The sequence below is a fragment of the Vipera berus genome, assembly GCF_964194415.1.
Source record: "Vipera berus genome assembly, chromosome: 9".
Classification (NCBI taxonomy): domain Eukaryota; kingdom Metazoa; phylum Chordata; class Lepidosauria; order Squamata; family Viperidae; genus Vipera; species Vipera berus.
The window spans coordinates 19,999,874-20,019,322 of record NC_138212.1 but is presented as its reverse complement, the minus strand read 5'-3'; the positions used below and the strand labels follow the sequence as shown (position 1 = coordinate 20,019,322).

Below are 19,449 nucleotides of genomic sequence, written 5' to 3'. Positions count from 1 at the left end.
GGGTCCTGCTTGAGTCACGGCTCCTTCTCAAACAGCAGGCGGCAGTCATGGCTGGGAGGGACTTTGCTCAATTTTGCGTTGTGCACCAGTTACAGTCTTTCCTAGGTAGAGAGGCTCTCTGCTAGGTCACTCGTGCTCTGGTCACCTCCCATTTGGACTATCACAATGTGTTTTGCATCAGACTACCCTTGAAATGTATCCAGAAACTTCACCTGATACAGAAGGTGGTGGGACGGGGAATCTTTTGCACCCAAAGAACAGCACACATAACATTTCTACTGCACAAGCTGCATTGGGTGCTTCCAGGTCCAATTCAAGATGTTGCCAATGTAAAGTCCTACATGGAACCAGGCTAGACTACCTACTTAATCATCTTCACCCCATCACATCAGTCCACCCCATCCAGTCAGGCAGACATATGCTGTAGGCCCCATCAGTCAAAAAATTCTGACAGGCGGGGGCCATAAAAAGAGCCTTCTCTGCCATTGTCACCCCTCCTCCACTGAACACTCTCCCCCATTTTCCTGATCTCTTGAAAAAGGATCAAAATATGGGTCTACAGCCTTGCTTGGAGCTCACAGAGCAGCATGCAGCCTTGGGGCTGGTTAGTGCCCTGAAGCCATCCCCTCTTGTAATTACTGTTTTTGTGTTTCTGATATGTTATTGTACACCACCCAGAGAGTCTCTATGAGGGAGATGAGCAGTTCTTTAATATAGTAGATGATATGAGAGACAGACGGATGGATGGACAGAGCCCTGCTCTCATTTAAAAGTTCCTATAGGACTTCAGTGGTGCAATTGTAGCCTCCATCTTGATTTTTTTTGACCATCACCATCATTGCTCTTGGCTGATGATATTTGAGAAATATGGAATTGGAGTGATGTGGATGGAGTATGAAATCTTTCTTCCTCTACAGCAGCGGTCTGCAACCTGGAGAACTTCTGGGAGCTGAAGTCCACAAGTCTTAAAGTTCTCAAGGTTGCAGACCCCTGCTCTACAGTATACGGTTCAGTTAGGCAAGAGTTTTGAGTGTTATTACTATCTAGGAGCCTGGCAAGTGCATTTTCCATTTAAAAAAGGGGGGGAGGGTTGGCTACCTAACAATTTCCTGGTGTGGCATCTAGCCTGGCCTTCAGAATAGCTCTAAGCCTAGAAATATTGTGTCTGTACTCAACAAGGCATGTAAATATACAATGTAAATCAGTCCTGACAAAGTTCACTCACGCCATTTACTCTGGGCCAAGAGAAATGGAGGGTTCTCTACTGAATCCTGCTCACTCAGGCAATCAGCCAGGGGTTCTGGCATTCGGTTCCACCAAAGATTGGTCCAAAAAAAAATCTCATTTGACTCCTTCTTAAGTCATGGAATCTTATCCCTGGTAATCCCCAGTCTTAATCCATGGCTATCCAGCAGTCAGTTAAATGAGATTTCAAGCAAACAATGGATGTTCATAGGTAGGGTGGAAATCCAGATTTGGAGGGAGACAGTTTTAATGGGGAGAGTGCTTCGTTCTCAAGATTTAATCTTAAATAATATTTATGTTTGGCCTTTGGGAAAGCTTTAGAGTGATTAGAAGCCTGGAAGGAGGGAGAAATCTATCAGGAAACGGTGACCAGTAGAATTATTACGGCAAAAATGGAGCTTTCATCCAGCAGAGTTCATCTTGGGTTTAGAAACTGTTGCAGATCATTAACTACTTGGAAAAAAACCAGAATGAGACATCTTGTCTTCTCTTCCAGCCCCCAAACTATGATGCTGATTGTGCTGGAGGACATCCTGGAAGCCCTGGCCATCCTGGACAGAGGGGCGAGCAGGTAAAGCCACCTGGAGAGATCAAGCAGCCAGGATGGTATTGCAGATCCTTGAATTCAGAAATGAATGTTGTCTTGGCTTCTCCTTAGGGTCCACCAGGCTTACGAGGTTCTCCAGGCCCTCCTGGACCAATTGTGAGTATATCCTTTGTGCCAACTTCTGCTTAGATCTTCTCCCTTAAGCCTTTAACCCCCACCACCACCCCACCACCCACCACCACCACACCATGTTTTAGTATAATCTGATGCCTGTCTAAGAAGATAAAGCCAATTACGGCCAGCTTTCCCCTCAGTGTGTGATCCATGGGGAACATTATGCTTCTACAACTGGACAGTGTTCAGTTGGGTGGCTACCATCCTGCTCTTCACCAACCGCCCAGCCAATTCTGGTCCCACCAATGTCCTGTTTACCCCACCCCCCACCCACCCCCAGGAAGGGAGGGATGGGCCACTGTTTCTTCTCTTGGCAGCTATTTGGAGGAGTAGAACTTGAAAGTTTACTCTTGAATTAAGAAGAAATGCATAATATATTGTGAGAGATTGGCCTTCTCTTCAACCATAGCTCCCTTGTTTGCCTGCTTTCCCTAGTCCAGCCAATATGATGACTGAGTGATGACCTCCCTGTTTCTTCCTGTAGGGCCCCTCAGGTTTTCCGGGAGTGCCTGGCCCACCTGGATTACCTGTAAGAACCGATAAAGCACGCGCTCTGTGCAGTCCTTTGTTGCTGCTGTTTGTCTGGCTTCTCATCCTCCTTCTTCCCTTCTTCTCCAGGTTCTGGGGTCTAATATCTCAGCCAGCCTATTCTCCCACATGCTGCCACCTGGTCTATAGCTCTTCCTCAGCCCTCCTCCTCCTGGCTCAGGGATGCTATCTATAACTTTTCCTTCAATTTGATCTTTCCCTTCCGAAGTTACCTGAGATCAGTTGTGATCGAAAGCTGTCTAGTTCCCACAGGCAACACGGGGTTCACTTGATCTAGACAATTCCCATTTAAGGGCAAACTCTCAGTCAGGATCCTTCTTCAGCCTTCCCTCAGAAAAATAAACTAGAAGATTCCACAGTCCCAACTTGCGATATGGATATTCTGGGTTTGGGATTATTTATCAGGCAGTGAGATGACTGATTACTTCTACACAGCTGATATTTCTCCCCAAAGATATTTCAAATAAAGCTGATTCCAACACACAATTTTTCCCTCAGGGCTTAGCTTACCAATCAAACCCTGGTCATGAATACTGTATCTACTGAGCTGAATCGCTTCAGAAGAAGCAGTTGGACCCAGGTTCAAATACATACCTGAGAAAGAATCTGTGGACTTGAGAGGAATCTGTCACTTTTCTAAACTAAAGAGCCTCCCTTGTCATGTCTGTGAGTTGTGCTTTGGGGTCTTGAAGCAGTCATTGTACCCTCACTTGACCATCACCACCATTCATTAATTTCCTAATTCTCATCTCACTAATGACATCGTAACTCCCAGTCTGTGTGATTAATCGCTCCGTGATGTGGCCCTGTCACTGTCTGGTGTCACGAGTACGTCCAATAAAAGCCCTCACCATGTAACCTCAACTAACTCCACCCTGCAATGGCTCGTGAAAGCTTCCCACGTTTGTGGGTGATGTACTTAATGGAGAATCACTCTTGTATTATAGGTTGTGTAGATCTTTCTCCACTTAGCAAGCAATTATAGTTGTGGGATGCTTGTGATGTGAGACGTCTGGATACTAAAGGGTCTCTGGAGACATCTCCATTGACTGGATGAATGCACAAACTGGGTCCTACAAGCAACCATGTCAACCTCAAACATTGTTTTCTCTGACAGTCACCAGAAGTTCTTAGGGGAGATGGCACATTGGGGTAGTCCTTGCATTTAGTAGGAAACTTCAGAATCTCTTTGGGTCTATAGATGAGGAAGTAGAACTGAAGCCTTTCACGGTGAACTTCTTCAGGGCACAAAGGGGAATGAATACAATGTTGGTCAAAATGCTTCTTTTTCCAATGGTTTAGCAAGAAAAGTATAAGTCATTTTCCGTCTTGGTGGCATTTTTCCTAGTTTGATTAAGAAAAACAGTCTCAGTCCTCAAATCCTTCCTTTGTAATTGGCACATCAGAATATGAAAATAAAAAAGACATCTGTAGGCAGCCTTTGTAAAAAAAACAACAGTATTTCATTATTGTGGTGCAGGAAAAAAAACACCTTAAGTTAGTAAAAAGTGATTGCCTCCTCCCCTTCAATTGCATTCTTCAGTTACACAATGAAAAAACATATTCTAGAAGCATTTTAGGGATATCTTATTTGAAGCCGTGATAAAACAAAACTCCATTCCTCCCCAACACAACCATTTTATCCTACAATAAACTTATGGCATGAATTACTTGCTGACTCTACTAGTGGGGTCCATTTCCAGGCTTTGGACCAAACTGACCAGGATGAACCATAAGAAACAGGAGGGGGGAATTATCAAAATATAATTCTCTTCCAGATAAGTCAATGGGGTGGGGTCAAAAAAGTAAACTTTTTACTTTTTTAAAAAGTAAACTTTTTAAAAGTAAACATAATAATGCAATCAAAGCCCCATAATACTTTTTTTTAACATGTGTCACAAAGTTGTGTCTTTTTGACCCACCCTGAAGAAATCCTGCCTTCTTCAGTCTTTTGCTCAACATAAAAATGGGTATTTCCTAAGGAAATAACATCTTGCATCATTTTTGATCAGTCTATTTTTGCTAACTTTTTCTTGGTTCATATCTTCAATGGGAACTTGGTCCTATGTTACAGCCCATTTTATAATTCTGTCCTTTTAGTGGTGCTTCACATATAGTCCTAATGGTCCTGACATGATCACAAAGGAAGGAGCTGGGTGAAGGGCAGGGCCTCTGAATGAAAGAATTTATCCAGCATAAGAGGAAAAATTATTATATTAGTGGAAGGACCAAATGGAAGTTAGTGAAGAAAATTAGTGATTGAGCACTTACAATGTTAGAATGACAGCAAAATAGAAAGAAGAAAGAGAAAAAGAAAGAAAGAAAGAAGAGGGAGACAGAGAGAGAGAGAGAGAGAGAGAGAGAGAGAGAGAGAGAGAGAGAGAGAGAGAGAGAGAGAGAGAGAGAGAGAGAGAGAAAGGAAAGAAAGAAAGAAAGAAAGAAAGAAAGAAAGAAAGAAAGAAAGAAAGAAAGAAAGAAAGAAAGAAAGAAAGAAAGAAAGAGGTGGATGGATGATAGGTATGTAGATGGCTTATCTAAATCTATCAGTCAATCTTTATTATAGTCACAGACCAACAAAATCTATCTACCTTTGATGTGTGTGTGTGTGTGAGAGAGAGAGAGAGAGAGAGAGAGAGATTGATAAATGATAGATCAATGTAGATGATGGATAGATAGATAGATAGATAGATAGATAGATAGATAGATAGATAGATAGATAGATAGATAGATAGATAGATTTCTCTGAGAGAAATTTTGTACTGGCTGGATTGCAACCTAAGATTGAGTCCATTATTTTCTGTGGGAACTAGTCATCAGTTCCCATTGAATTATGAATTATGGCTGAATTATGACTTTAAACTGAAATTGTTGGCCACAATCAGTAATGGAGACTGAAGTGGAATATAATCAGATTCAATGGTTCTTGTGTAAGTAGTAAAGAGAAGAAAACAGTGAAATAATTTGATAACGAATTCATCTTCTCTAGAGCTTCCAAGATGCCAATGCAGGAAATGTGACAGCCACATAATACCACTCACTTTGTCTTGGAATTTAGATGTACACACTAAACATTTGATGATTTTTTTTTCTGCACCACATGCTGCCATGCATATTCACAGAAAGCTTTTCCTAGATCACAAGAAGAAATCCAGAGTTAGTCCTTTTCATCTAGCAAGGTTTCAGAAAGTGCTTTGTGGGGATTGGGATCTGTTTTCAGGGGACAATTCAGACATACAGGTGGTCCTTGCTTACCTTGCTTATCTCATTTAATGTCCATTCAATATTACAGCGCTGTAAAAAATAACTTTATGGCCAATTCTCGCATTGAATCACCACTGCAGCCTCCTGCAGTCACGTGATTGCCATTCAGATGTTTTGCAACCAGCTTGCGATTAGAATTAAAAGAGATGGCAGAAGTAAAATTGTAAGTGCAATCATGTGACGATTTGCTTAGCATCTGCAGCGCTAACAACGGAGTCCCAATTTTGGCCACTAAGCGAGGACTACCTGTATTTGGAACAAAATGTGTGGGTGGGTGGGTGGGTGTTTTGTGTGGGTGTGTTTGTGTGTATGAGAGACAGAGAGACAGAGCGTTTGCGAATATTCTGTCCTCTAGATATTGCCCACATCATGATCCAAAGCTGTTTTGATTGTGCCTTGTCTCAATTAGCAATGTCGTGTGTGCTCAGAATTGTTGCTGCAAACACTGCCCTTCTAAAACCTGGCTAATCGGGTGTCTAACCAATAAAATCTGTATGAATTTTATTGATCTATAAGCCTAGAAAAAGCTATGGAAAACTGTGTTCCAGATGCTGATGGTAGCTTTCCAGGCACCAGTGATTAATTAAAGAAGTGGTGACTACCTCAAGACTACTCGATACTTATGCTGTATTCCTATTTCTATAACTTATTCTCCATCTGTTCCCAGCCTGTTCCCAGGTACATAGCTAGAGAGGCCACCCTCGCAACTGTGGTTCAGTTAAATGGGAGGGCAGAAAACATGAAACATATCCTGTCTCTTTTTCTTTCCGAAGGGACTCCAGGGTGAACGTGGACCAGCTGGATTCCCTGGATCCAAGGGAGAATTAGTGAGTGTTGGATCCAACTGATAATTTCAGAGAAGCTTTGAGCTATGCATGGAGCTTGCTGATGGAGACTGGTTTTCTCTAGCGTGGCTCTCTACGAATCGGTGGAGACTGCAATCTGTCTGCAAGATGCTAGGTTGGGAAAGACAGGTCTGAACACCCTTCAATTGCACGGCTTAGAAGACTGATGAAAAGTCTCATGGACGGATGCAGTTGAGACTGATTGAGAACATTTTGGTGTGATCATGAGTCTGAATGCCTCAAATAACAAGCTACAGATGATTTGAGGCAGGAGCTGGAAGGCCCAGATATTTTTTTTTTAAGCGGGCGATGGAAAATCTGAAAAGTGTTCCCCTTGCAATCAACCACAAACAGATGATATCAGATCTGAAAAACCTATAATTGGAGGTTGGGTCCATGCGCATCCAGCTGTTGTTGGGCCCCTTCTATCTCTGAGTTAAATGGGTTAAATAGATTTCTTCTAATTAGCAGTAACAAGTAAATGGAGAACTCTAGAGGGACTTATTTCCTTTGAAGATGCCATGAAAGTGACAATATTCCATCGAGTTCTTTAAAAGGGTCCCTATCTGCCTAGACGGGGGGGGGGGCAAAAAAAATCAACAGTGCTAGTGAAAGTTGGAAGGGGAGACATTTAAATGGGTTGGTGAAGAACATCTCCTTCTCTTCTGCGAAGTGAGGGCATTGTAACTAGCCACATTCGAAACAGAAATTATTTTGTGAAAACACTTGCTACATGCTCTCAAAATACCCAATCATCCCCAAAGACATAACCCTCCTGATTTAAAGTGATGGCTTTAGTCTGCTTAATGATAGGGAGGCAAGGCCAGGTAAGCCAGAAAAGGTCTATAGAATGTCTTAGCATGCTTAAGCTTGTTACTGAATTAATCTGTTTAGAGTTTGCACAGTAGGAACTATGAGCTTAGCGGCACCACCTACTGCCCCCAACTCCCCTGAAATAAAAGCTTAATGTGTTGCATCAGGGTAGCCAGCAACGTTGCGGCTGATTGAGTTAAGCCTATCATCTGAACGTAGTAGCTACACAGTGTACAAATCTAGAGAGATTTCATGCATTCAGAGCTCCCTTTTCCATTCTACAGTAATCACTCTCGCTCTCTCTATCCCTCAGTTTGGTGTTTCTCAATCTTAGCCACTAGCTGGGGCCAGTAGTTTCCCTTCCGAGCTGGGGAATTCTGGGAATTGAAGTTCACACATCTTAAAGTGGCCAAGGTTGAAAAACGTTGCCTTAGTTCCATGATTGCAATTTTAATCTAAGAAATTGTTGGTTTAATTTAATCTAGATCTAATAAAGCCTAATCTGGTTGGAATCCTCATTTGATCTATAGGGTTTAAGTAGAAGACAATAAAAGGGACGTGGTGGCTCAGTGGGTTAGGACGCTGAGCTTGTCGATCAGAAGGTCGGCAGTTTGGCAGGTCGAATCCCGAGTGCCGCGTAACAGAGTGAGCGCCTGTTACTCATCCCAGCTTCTGCCAACCTAGCAGTTCGAAAGCACGTAAAAATGCAAGTAGAAAAATAGGGACCACTACGGTGGGAAGGTAACAGCGTTCTGTGCGTCTTTGGTGTCTAGTCATGCCGGCCACATGACCACGGAGACGTCCTCAGACAAGTGCTGGCTCTTCGGCTTTGAAACGGAGATGAGCACCGGCCCCTAGAGTTGGAAACAACTAGCACGCATGTGCGGGGGAACCTTTACCTTTACCTTTTAGAAGAGAATGGCTACCCACCCCTTTATTATTCTGAATGAGGACCTGACAAGATGACCAAGAAATACTTTAGGGCCACCACTCCGTGTTCTAGGAAAATGAGCACAAGGACACTGATTCTGCTACAAATTGCAGAAGGGGTTAAATGAGAAAAGGATGGCTTGCCTGCCATGTTCTAGCATCTACCTGAACATCAAAATGAAATTGTGCAGATGCCATAACCTGGTTCTATCAGGTTAACTTGAATCCTCAATCCGAGCCTGAACTGAGATGTTTCAATGTTCTTCTCTTCAGGGTCCTCCAGGTCAGCCCGGATATCCTGGATCAGTAGGATCCCCTGGGCTCCCCGTAAGTATGGCCTTTCTTTGTATCCCTTCTTTCTTCAGGATCTGAAGGAGGTGTGCCTCGTACTCCTCCTTCTAATTTGTCCCCAGTGCCACAGACCTGTGAGGGCAGTTCAACTAAGCAGAAATGATCCTTTTAGCCCCAAGAAGGGTTTCAAAATCTGGCTCTGCTAGCTGGCTTAAGTGCTGATGGGAGCACTCCATGTTGAAGGTGACTGGTGGTCGGACAGGGAAGAGGCCAACACTGTACCGATATCGCCTTGTGTTTCTCACCTTTGTATCTAAGGTTTTAAATATTTTCATATTTATGATTTTAATTGTAAGCCACCCAGAGTCAGTTTGCAGAGTGAGATGGGCAGCATATAAATGAGAAAAATAGATAGACAGACAGACCACAGATCATCCTTGGCGTTCCATGGCTCCAGATAGGCCTGGACCTGGGTCTCCTAGCTCCTGTCAAAGAGGTGGGCTGAGTGGCTACACAATGCCTTGCCTTTGGACTTAAGAAGGAACCCAGTGCCACCCAAAACTATTTTCGGAATCCCATGAAAGACATTGGGTGATCATCAGCCATCCACAGTGGAGCAGAATTGCCTTGTAGAAAAAACAAATTCAAAGACCCAAAGTTTGCTCACCTTTCTCTTCTTCACGTGTGATTCTCTGTAGTATATCCTCTTAAGGCCCTATTGGATTTTCATGGGATGTAGGGGAAAGCGTAAAGCAGGGGTGTCAAACTGTCAGCCTGTCGGCCGGAGGCGCCATGCCAAAACCACGCCCACCTCATTGCCAGCAATGGGGGGAAAGTCACGATACATTGTGACACGTCACGTGACATCACAAGTTTGACACCCGCAGTGTAAACTGTTCATGAATGTTAATTTTTTTTTACCATTTTAGAATCAATATTTGGAAATCTGAAATGTTGGTTTCAAAAGCAGAGTTTGCTAAAAGTTGTTTGACCTTTTATAAAAAAAAAGATTTGCAAAACTTTTATTATTTCATTATTATTTGCGAAACAGGAGAATGGAGGAAAGAGGGAATTCTTGGTGTTACTGCAGGGCACACCTGACAGTTTTAGCTGTCATCAATTGCTAGTTTAGTGTAATGGTGACACCATGAGGTTAGGCATCAGGAGACTGGGAGATCTACTACCAACCTGGACACAAATTTAGCTGGGTGACCTTGGGCCAATCACTCCTTCTCAGCCCTAAGAATCAGGAAGTGGCAAATCATTTCTGCAAAACCCTATCAAGAAAACTGGATGATTGAATGGAAAAGGGGGAAAAAATTGCTCTCGTTGTGCTGCTGGCAATATTTCTCTTTTCATGTTTATGTATTTGCCTGCCATTAGGGTGCCAAAGGGGAACGGGGCTATGTTGGACCCCCAGGAGAGAAAGGAGAATCGGTAAGTAACTGGAAAAGTGTCTTTTCCTGGTCTTTTTTTCAGAGTTCATCCTCAGAGATTGGGATATGTGTGGTTGGAGAAAAAAAATCTTTTTTCCCCCTTATAACTCACCTCTCTTTTTTTGCAAAGCTCTCTCCTATCTTTGCAGCTGCAAGATTCATATATCCTCAGAGGATTTTTAAAATATCATTGGTATCCATTTTGTTCCATAGTAGCTACATCTGCTTTTTTTTAAAGTGTTTTAATTTATTGCTTTAACTGTTTAACATTGCTATAAATCAGCCTGAAAGTGGGAATACGAAAGGGCAAGAAATGCATTAAGATTCATATTAAGTTAGGTAAATATAAAATACCTTGGTGAGGTAAGCTGCTGTACTTCAAGAGCATTGCTAAACAAAGAGGCAGCCCTGGTTTTAGTGTAATGTTTTTCAACAAGGACCTCTTGAAGATGTGTGGATTTCAACTAGCTGGGGAATTCTGGGAGTTGAAGTCCACATATCTTCAAGCTGCCAGATTGAGAAACACTGTTTTAGCTGAAGCAGATTTCCTGGATATCAAACAACATTCTGATCAAAAGCCTGCCATTCCATAAATTCTTGATGTATTCTTCTCTATCATTTCTGTGGATAAGGAATTTGTTGACATGATAGCTGTCTTCCAGTACTTGAGGGAGTGTCAGAGAGAAGAGGGAATTGACTCTCCAAAGCACCTGGAGGCAGGACGAGAAGCAAAAAAATGGGTGGAGACTTCCGGTTTTGATGTTGCGGCCATGCAGATGTAAAAAGACGGGTCTCCTTCTTTAGCATTTGATTTCACCCTGCTGGGGGACCCTGGAAAGGGTTGAAAGGGTTGAAAGTCACCATGTAAAGGCAGCAAGCAAGGAGGGGACACTCATTGATCGTGGAGGGGTGGGGGTGGCAGCCCTTCCGTTTGATTTGAGGAAGCCCTCCAAACCGGCGGGGGAAAGACTGGGCACATTTGTGTAGCCAGTCCAAAGTTGCTGACAACGGAAGACAACAAGCACTATCAAGCAATCTTACAGCAACATAAATGTAACTGGGTGAGACCTGATCCTCTCTTTATGATTTTAAGACCTCTTCCTGAAAATCTGCCCAAAGCACTCTCCCTGATGAGAAAGGGAAAGGAAATTTCTGCACCATTCCCTCAGAAAAGAAAAGCAGCTAATTAATTACTTGGGGAAAATGGAGAAACCTATAAGACTAAATTGGAATTTTTATATATATATAAATATATATATCTTGGTAATTTGGGGACTAAAAGTGTTTTTAAGACTTTTTTTTATAAAAAAAAAAGACTTGAAAAGTTTACAATATGCTTTGGATTTAAAAACTGAAAAACGTCATTGATGACATCTAGTGGTGAATTATGGCACTACAATGTATTTATGCCTAAAAGAAACCTGGCTTGAATCCCAGAATTAGTTAAGACTTTGGCTGGCCTTGGAAGCTTTTACTATTGAGAATTGCAGCTGAGAAAAAAAGGAACAGACTTGGGGGCTGCTTATCTGTGTGGCAGAGATGATCATATTACTCTAAAATTGGCCTGTCTGAATTATGAACACAAATACTGACTTCCAGAACTGTGTTGTGGAACTATTTTCCTGTAGAAGAAACATATGGAACACTTTGGATTATAAATCTTGATTGTTAAACAAACTTTAACAGTTCTTTTTTCTCCCTGGACAGAAAGGATATATTTCTCATTGGACAGAAAAAAAATTGAATTTTACTTATATCTGCTTAGGGGAGGTTTAGGAACAGCTAGTTGTTGGATAAATTTATAAAGGCTACTTACAACAAAAAATAAAATGGATGTTCCATGTTTAGCTTAACATCTGTCCCCAGTAGCCTCAGTTTGCCATATCACCAAGAAAATAATGATGAACCACAGAAAGAAATTCTCTCCATGTTGAAATTATTACGAGAAACAATGGCTTTAGCTTGTGATCAGGTTAAAAATAACACAAAGGAGATAAAAGAAAAATTTTCTAATTTAAATCTACAACCTCAGAAAATAACTACAGAGAAGGAACCAGCAACCCAGAAAATAGAAGGAAAACTAGAGAATGCTGACACAAACATTGATGATCTAAAGGAAGAAACTAATGACCAGACTCAGATAAATGAAAACTTAGAAGACACAATGATAAATTGGAAATGGAAAAGACATTTCACAAACCAAGTTCACAGAACATACTGGAGGATAAGGAAGGAGAGCTGATGGAATGGAAGATAAAGCTGTTAACAGAACTGTGGGGAGGCTATTTAATGAACATCAACGGGCTAGTTTTTCCAAAAATACTTTAACTTAATTGTTTCTCTTGTTTCAAATAATATATACAAAAATAGAGGAAGAATTGTTTGATGATCCAAATGCACTGACTTGGAAAGTTAGTTGTCAAAGCTAGAGTAAGATGGAAGGAAACGGAAGCTTTGACCTATTAGAGGGGATGCTATATTACTAATTAGATGTTTGAATATGGTTAAGAATAGATTTGTTAGAAATAGAAGTATTATTATACCTAGATGGATAGGATTTGTAATCAGAATATCGTATCTTGGCATGAAAAGGGGAAAAAGAATATCTTAAGAACTTTGAATAAGGCAAGCTTTTGGTTACCCAAATATAACTTGTTCTGAAATTATAAATGATTGGGATACTTTGAACATGGATGGGAAATTAAAATTGAAAAAAGCGAAAATAGGATATGGACTAAATAAATGGAAATTGGGTGCAAATGCATTTAAGATATGCTTTGGTTAGAAAAGGTATTCTAAACTGATATTATTGACACTATTAGAAAAAATGTAACAAATGTTGATATGCAATTGTATATTTATTAACAACAATAAGAATTGTATTTGCTCAGTGTGGAAAAATGGTTATTACCAGAAGAAGAGAGGATGTAGCGGAGGGTATAATATCGGACTTAGTTTGAAGAAGCTTACATGTACCACGGAATCACTAATGGCCTAAGTCATCATGTTGTCTATTGGGCACTTGATTTTGAAAATAGAAAATTAATAAAACTTAACAAAGGAGAAGCAATGGGTGGAGATCATTAAAGAGAGATCCAATCTAGAACTACGGAGAAATTTCCTGACAGTCTGAACAATTAATCAATGGACTAGTTGCCTTCTAGAATTGTGGGTGCTCCATCACTGGAAGCTTTCAAAAATAGACAATAGACATACGATCCCAAACAGACAACCATCTGTTTGGGATGGTATGAGGTCTCCTGCCATGAACAGGGTGTTGGACTAGAAGACCTCCAAGGTCCCTTCCAGCCCTATTATTCTACGGCAGTCACTCTCTCTGAATCTAAGAAACCATGACACATAGTCAAGTTCAACCCAAAACAAGTAATGGAGAAGAACAAAGTCACAGACTGCCATCTTGCATGCCAGTGTGTCTCTTGCCAAAGAAAAGGACAATTCCAGTTTACCCAGAAAAAAAACAACAACCAGATACTTAAAGGAGCTAATTAACACCATTTCCCACCCATTCACTTCATGTGGGCTACAATATGTGTGGGAAGAACTGAAAGGAAGGGAAGGCAGGGACTAGATCAACAACAATCAAAAGAGATCCATCATGGGTGCATTGTGTGAAGAAGACTGATGAGCTGAGAGAGTGTGTTCTAATTCCAAAGACCATCTCACTCAAATTGCTATACATTAACCTTTCCAAACCTGACCCTTTTTAGAGGTTTTTCCCACAACCTCTACCATCTCCTGCCAGAATGTAAGTCAAAGACCGACCTACAACAAGTGACTGTGGTTCTTTGAGGGGTTTTTTTTTAAGGGACTTTAGAAGCTCCCCTGGCAGATTTCACAGTTCGGTTTTGGTAAACAATTTTTATGAGCATCTCAGTAAGGCATAACTATCTGTGGAATGTTCATTAATGATGTCCCATAAATCCTACCCCACTGTCACCATGGATGTCAAGGCTCTCATAGTTTTTGTTTATATATTGCCTTAGATTTATTAAGTCTGCAATTTAGTAAATAAAAATAATAAACAAGTTTATGGAACTGTGCACTTGATCTTTTTAAAACTGTCTTACTCTCAGAAGGCATTATTGTTAGGTCAACAATTGCCAGTTCAAGAAATTATCTCCTCCATTCCATCCTCCACTAATGTCTAGGAATGTTGCTGATGAAATGTCTCCTTTTGCTCTCCAGGGACCCCCTGGCACAGATGGACCTATAGGACCCATGGGACCCTCGGTAAGCTCACCCGCTCAGTTACGTATGGCATGAAATGACCAATTGGACCTTTGGTTGCAACCAAGGCATCTGGTGGGTGGAAATTCTGGGTGCTGTAGTCCTTGAGGCCTCCACCACCTCTCAGAACCCTGAGCTGCAGCAAGCCTTGCCTTCTGTAGCAAATGGTTTGATGGGAGCCTATTTATGTTTTGCAAACAACAGGATTGATAGGTCTTTCCTTGAGGGGTTTCCAATCTAAAAATAGGCAACAGTCAGAAAGGAAGGGATAGTGTCAAAGGCTGGGCATCAGAGGTTGAGTAAACAGGGCAAGCTTTTGTGATCTCCTTAGATATATATACTTGTTAGCATTTTTGAGAATGCAGGAAGGGAATATATTTTGTGTACTTTATATATGATCTAGGGTCTTAGTTCTCACTAAGGAGGTGAACCTGACTCTGGAGTTTATCACACCAGGCCGGTGGTGAGGGCTCTGATTATTTGAAGGGTTCTCTGGATTCAAAGCTGCTCTACAAATTGAGAAGGAGCATGTCAGGGACAAAGGTTCCAGCTTTCATTCATTCATCATCTAAGCCTGCCAGACACTGGCTAACCAGCCCAGGGAGAATTTCAGGTCTGCCGAAAAGTTGCAACAACTACAGGCAAAGAACACCGATGTTATTCTCTCCTTGCATCAGGGTCCCAGAGGAGAACGAGGATTGCCAGGCAGCTCAGGAGAAAAAGGAGACCAGGTAAGATATTCTGGGCCAGGAGTGTTTCCACTCTGAAAGCGGCCACCGCGTGGGGCAATGTGCCCACAGGCTACATCCAGAGAGAGGGAGGGTGTCCTAGTCTTCTGGCACTGCAATGTTGTCCCTGTGCCCCTCCGCCTTGAGTGTTTATTCCTCTAGTCTCTGCTAGGGGCTTGATCTGGAGTGCTACAGGAGTGTCTGCAGGGCACGGTCAAAAAGGTTGAGGACAGCTGAGCTGGTGCAGTTAAAATTCTGTCTGTTTTATGTCAACCGTCCCCCTGGTTAGACTCTCTTGAGACATTCTTTTTACCAAGAGTAAGCCTTTACTGAAAATTCCATATGGGTACAGAAGTAGAAATGCCAGTTCTAATGATTTCGCCTGTAACAGCATAGAAAATGTTCCCTTCCCCCCCCCCCGGCCCTCCCATTGTCCACCAATCATTTGCACTTTTGTTGTTTTGGGAGTGGTCTGTCTGCCTTGGATGTTCCCAGCTGCTGACTTTGGGGTGCTGGGTCTGTTTCAGGCTTCCAGTCGGCACATTCGCATTCCACATTTCCTCCCACGCCTCCCTTACATTCCAATACCTTCCCTCCCCCCTTCCGTTACTGCTGCGTAGCGAGTCAGCCATGACAGTTTTTTTATGGCCTTGGACATATAACACCCATAACAAATGGATATAGCTTTCATCGCCCCATCGTGGCCACCATCTTGACTGTTTTGGCCGTAGAGGTAGTCCTCAACGTATGACCACAATTGAGCCCAAACGTTCTGTCGCTAAGTGAGACATTTCTTAAGTGAATTTTGCCCCATTTACAACCTTCATTGTCATAGTTGCTTAGATCAGAGGTCCCCAACCTTTGGGACACCAGGGACCGGTTCCGTGGAGAGAGGTTTTTCTGCAGACAGGAGGGGGTGTGGTTTTGTGTACTGCCTGCATCCCACGGATGGGGCTTTGCTTGTTTGCGCAGTCTGGTTGCTGGCATGCCACAGCCCGGTGCCGGTCCATGGACCGGGGGTTGGGGACCCCTGGCTTAGATGCTTGACCTAAGCGCTACCTAGCAACATCCTAAAGTTTTCCTTAGTGGAGGGGAGGGGACAGGAGAGGGGAGGGGAAGGGAGGGGAGGGAAGGGAAGGGAGGGGAGGGAAGGGAAGGGAAGGGAAGGGAAGGGAAGGGAAGGGAAGGGAAGGGAAGGGAAGGGAAGGGAAGGGAAGGGAAGGGAGAAGTAAGGAAGTCTCTTAAGAGCTTGATGCCACCTGAGTAAATGGATATAATACAGAAATCCAATATGGAAATTATTTGTCCTTGCTTTCTACTGAGAGCATTTTTCAGCTTCTCTGAGATTTCATTGTGGCCTCCCATCCAAAATGCTAATCTGGATTTATTCTGCTTAGCTTTTCAGATCAGCACAGCTTGCATTCAGGGGGTTATTTTGCCTTATCTTAGGCATTGCTGAGTATTAATCTGCATTTATTTTATTTCCAGGGTTTCCAAGGCCAGCCTGGTTTTCCAGGGGCACCGGTAAGTTTGGTACATCCCAAAATATTTTGTTCTGGAGTGTCAGTCTCCCTACACAATCACACTTGTAAAATGTCTGTGAGTTGAAACAGTGCACAGCCATAAGTAAAGAGTCACAGAGCCTCTTGCATTAGATCCCAATGACATTCTTTAAGATTCTCCTTAGGGATAAGATCCCCAGGAGAAATATGTTTAAGAAAGGCAATACACGTGTGAGAAAACCAAGTGTACCAATAGAAGACAATATGTGTTGAAATGTGGGCTCCTGCCTGCTGTCTGAGCTTGGTTGTTTTCTAGCACACATTTCATTACCCAACTAGGAAACATCATCAGAGCACTGATGATGTTACCTAGTTGGATAACAAGCCTCTTTAAGAAAACAACCAAGCTCCCAAAAAAAAATGTCCCAGTCCTTTCTTTGGCAGTACAGAAATGGAAAAGATAGACCACAAACTAACTTTTCACAAGCTTCCAATCATCTTTCTCCAATCTGGTGATCTACAGTTATAGTTTGGACCATGCTAGTTGGGAACTAGTAGTCCAGCATAGCTGGAGAACATCAGCACGAAAAATTCTGCTTAAAGCTAACCAAAGGCACAACCTGTGAAGACTGTCATGGTTCCGACAGATGAAACTCTTCAAAAGAACCTAGAGGTGTTTTTTACCTTAAAGAATCTTTTATTCGAGAAACAAAGTATCGGCACTACATAGTTAAAGCCCAAAACTGATTTCCCTTCCCCTTGGCACAAAGTAGCAAAGCACAATTCCCTCCTCCAATTAACAGTCATAAATCACATTCCCCAATTAGCTTGAAGCAAGGGCTTTCTCCCCAGCTCTCCAGCTCGCCAAATCTTTATGAATTCTGGGTGCAATAATCTTGGATTCCCACGGCCGAGTTATTATTGTTATGACTAGCTGGACTCTCATCCAAATTCCCCCTCCCAGCATCAACGAACTCTAAAAGCGACAGAGAAAAGATGGCTACATTTCCATCTGTTGTCAAAGCAAGAACATCCAATGTTAGCAGCATTGACAAAGACTTCATCAGATCTTCACAGAACCACACAACCTTCTGGCCAGTTTTTTTTTCACTTCCTGACTCCTCCTTGGGTTGGAAAATCTCAGCTGGGGCCTCCTCTTGGCCCATTAGGGCAAAACACCAACTCATCTTCCATTCAGAGATCAGCATGAGCGTCCTTTTCACCACAGCACATAGCCTCGCATCAAATTCTCACTTTATTGTGAAGCACCTGATCCAACTCAAATCTCAGAAGCTCCAAAATTGGATAATGAGTAAAATTAGAGGGCAGTTTTAGTTTTTGCAGAGTTCTTGTCCCCTCCCTATGATAGGCAATAAAAATGTATAGTTGCCTAATTCAAGTAATTTAGACAGACTGCAGAATCCTGCTTGTCCTCTTACAAGATTCCACACTTAGACTGAATAGATCTTTGCTTACTAATGTAGCATATTTAGAGTTGTAAAATCATTGCTGATGTCTCTTTTTTTAGGGTCCTCCAGGTTTTCCAGGAAAAGCAGGACCTCCTGGGCCTCAAGGACCCCCAGCCGAAAAGGTGAGTGACCAAAGTCAAATCTTGACGGGAGGGAAGATTAAAAGAAGCAAGACCAATGTGCAAGAAGCAGGAAAGATGTAAACAGTACCTGGCACCCAATTTCAATGGGAGCAAAATTGCACCATCCAGTGAAACACTGTTTTTCTTTTGTGTTCTCATTCACACCAGGAAGCTGTTTGAGAAAGGTGCATTAAGAAAATTACATATATTAGGGTTAGTTGAGCTGAAACGATACGGTAGTATTTCTGTATAAAAGCATGGATGCAGTGTGTTTCTAAAAAATATATTGGGGAAAGTCGCATATAAAACCACACACATAAGGTGCAAACAATTATCTTGCAATTAATTTTCCTGGAAGGTTTTTTCCCCCCCAACTGTACAAATATTGACAGGGGGAAAGAATGCATAGAAATCTGCATGGCTAATGCAATTGCAGTTTTAGTGCTGATATAAACTGTTGGGGGAAAGGAATCCTCTGGGCTTCTGGGCTTAGAGAAGAAGGGTGGGTCATGGCTTCCAAACCGGAAGAACAAGCCCCAAAGATACAAAACATGAAGGTCACCTTCTCTGCTGGCCTTGAAATGGTATACCAGTTGCAGAACAGTTGCTACGGAGGCATCATGGCTTCCTCCTTCATCCCTTCCTTCCTTCTTCTGCACTTCTCTGCAGGCAAAACTGGGATAATGACAGCACTGGTTCTGTGTCTCCCTCCCCTTCCTATATCTTTAGGCAACTTGACCTCTGCAAGAGCAGCACTCCAGATGCAGGTCCATGTGGGAAGTCCTCTTGTGTTTGTGAGATCCTCCCGGAGGTTATGTTATCTGTCCCCAAACTCTGCATCTAAAATGCTGGTCTTGCAGTCCTTTAATATCACCTGGAGCTGAACAGAAGGAGCCACAAAGAGAGACCTAAAGAGACTTTGTCTCCATTAGTACAAGTAACCCTCAACACACAACCATTCATTTAGCAACCCTTCAAAGTTTCAATGGCACTGGGGGGGAAAAACCTGACTTATGACCAGTCCTCTCACTTACAACCGTCACAGCATCCCCATGGTCATATGATCAAAATCCAGGTGCTTGGCAACTGGCATGTATTTATGAAGGTTGTAGTGTCCCAGGGTTGTGTGATCCCCATTTGTAACCTTCCTTCCCCCTCTGGCTTCCAACAAGTGAAGTCAATGAGGGAAACCAGATTCGCTTAATAACTGGGTGATTCAGTTAACTGTAGTGATTCTCTTACTTGCCATGGCAAAAAAAAGAAAAGAAAATGGGCATCATTCACTTAAC

The 19,449-nt window shown here is 42.4% G+C and overlaps 1 protein-coding gene across 1 annotated transcript in view; it reads left to right on the top strand.

Moving 5' to 3' along the window:
- The window catches only part of COL16A1 (collagen type XVI alpha 1 chain), a gene marked incomplete at its 5' end in the record, with an annotated part of 120,300 nt that overhangs the window by 76,819 nt on the left and 24,032 nt on the right, over nucleotides 1–19,449 (top strand). The window contains 10 exons of the mRNA XM_081334861.1: nucleotides 1,742–1,816; nucleotides 1,904–1,948; nucleotides 2,451–2,495; nucleotides 6,550–6,603; nucleotides 8,638–8,691; nucleotides 10,039–10,092; nucleotides 14,298–14,342; nucleotides 15,017–15,070; nucleotides 16,556–16,591; nucleotides 18,098–18,160. Of these exons, the coding sequence (XP_081190987.1) occupies nucleotides 1,742–1,816; nucleotides 1,904–1,948; nucleotides 2,451–2,495; nucleotides 6,550–6,603; nucleotides 8,638–8,691; nucleotides 10,039–10,092; nucleotides 14,298–14,342; nucleotides 15,017–15,070; nucleotides 16,556–16,591; nucleotides 18,098–18,160 (525 nt within the window). The remainder of the gene's footprint in view (nucleotides 1–1,741; nucleotides 1,817–1,903; nucleotides 1,949–2,450; nucleotides 2,496–6,549; nucleotides 6,604–8,637; nucleotides 8,692–10,038; nucleotides 10,093–14,297; nucleotides 14,343–15,016; nucleotides 15,071–16,555; nucleotides 16,592–18,097; nucleotides 18,161–19,449) is intronic.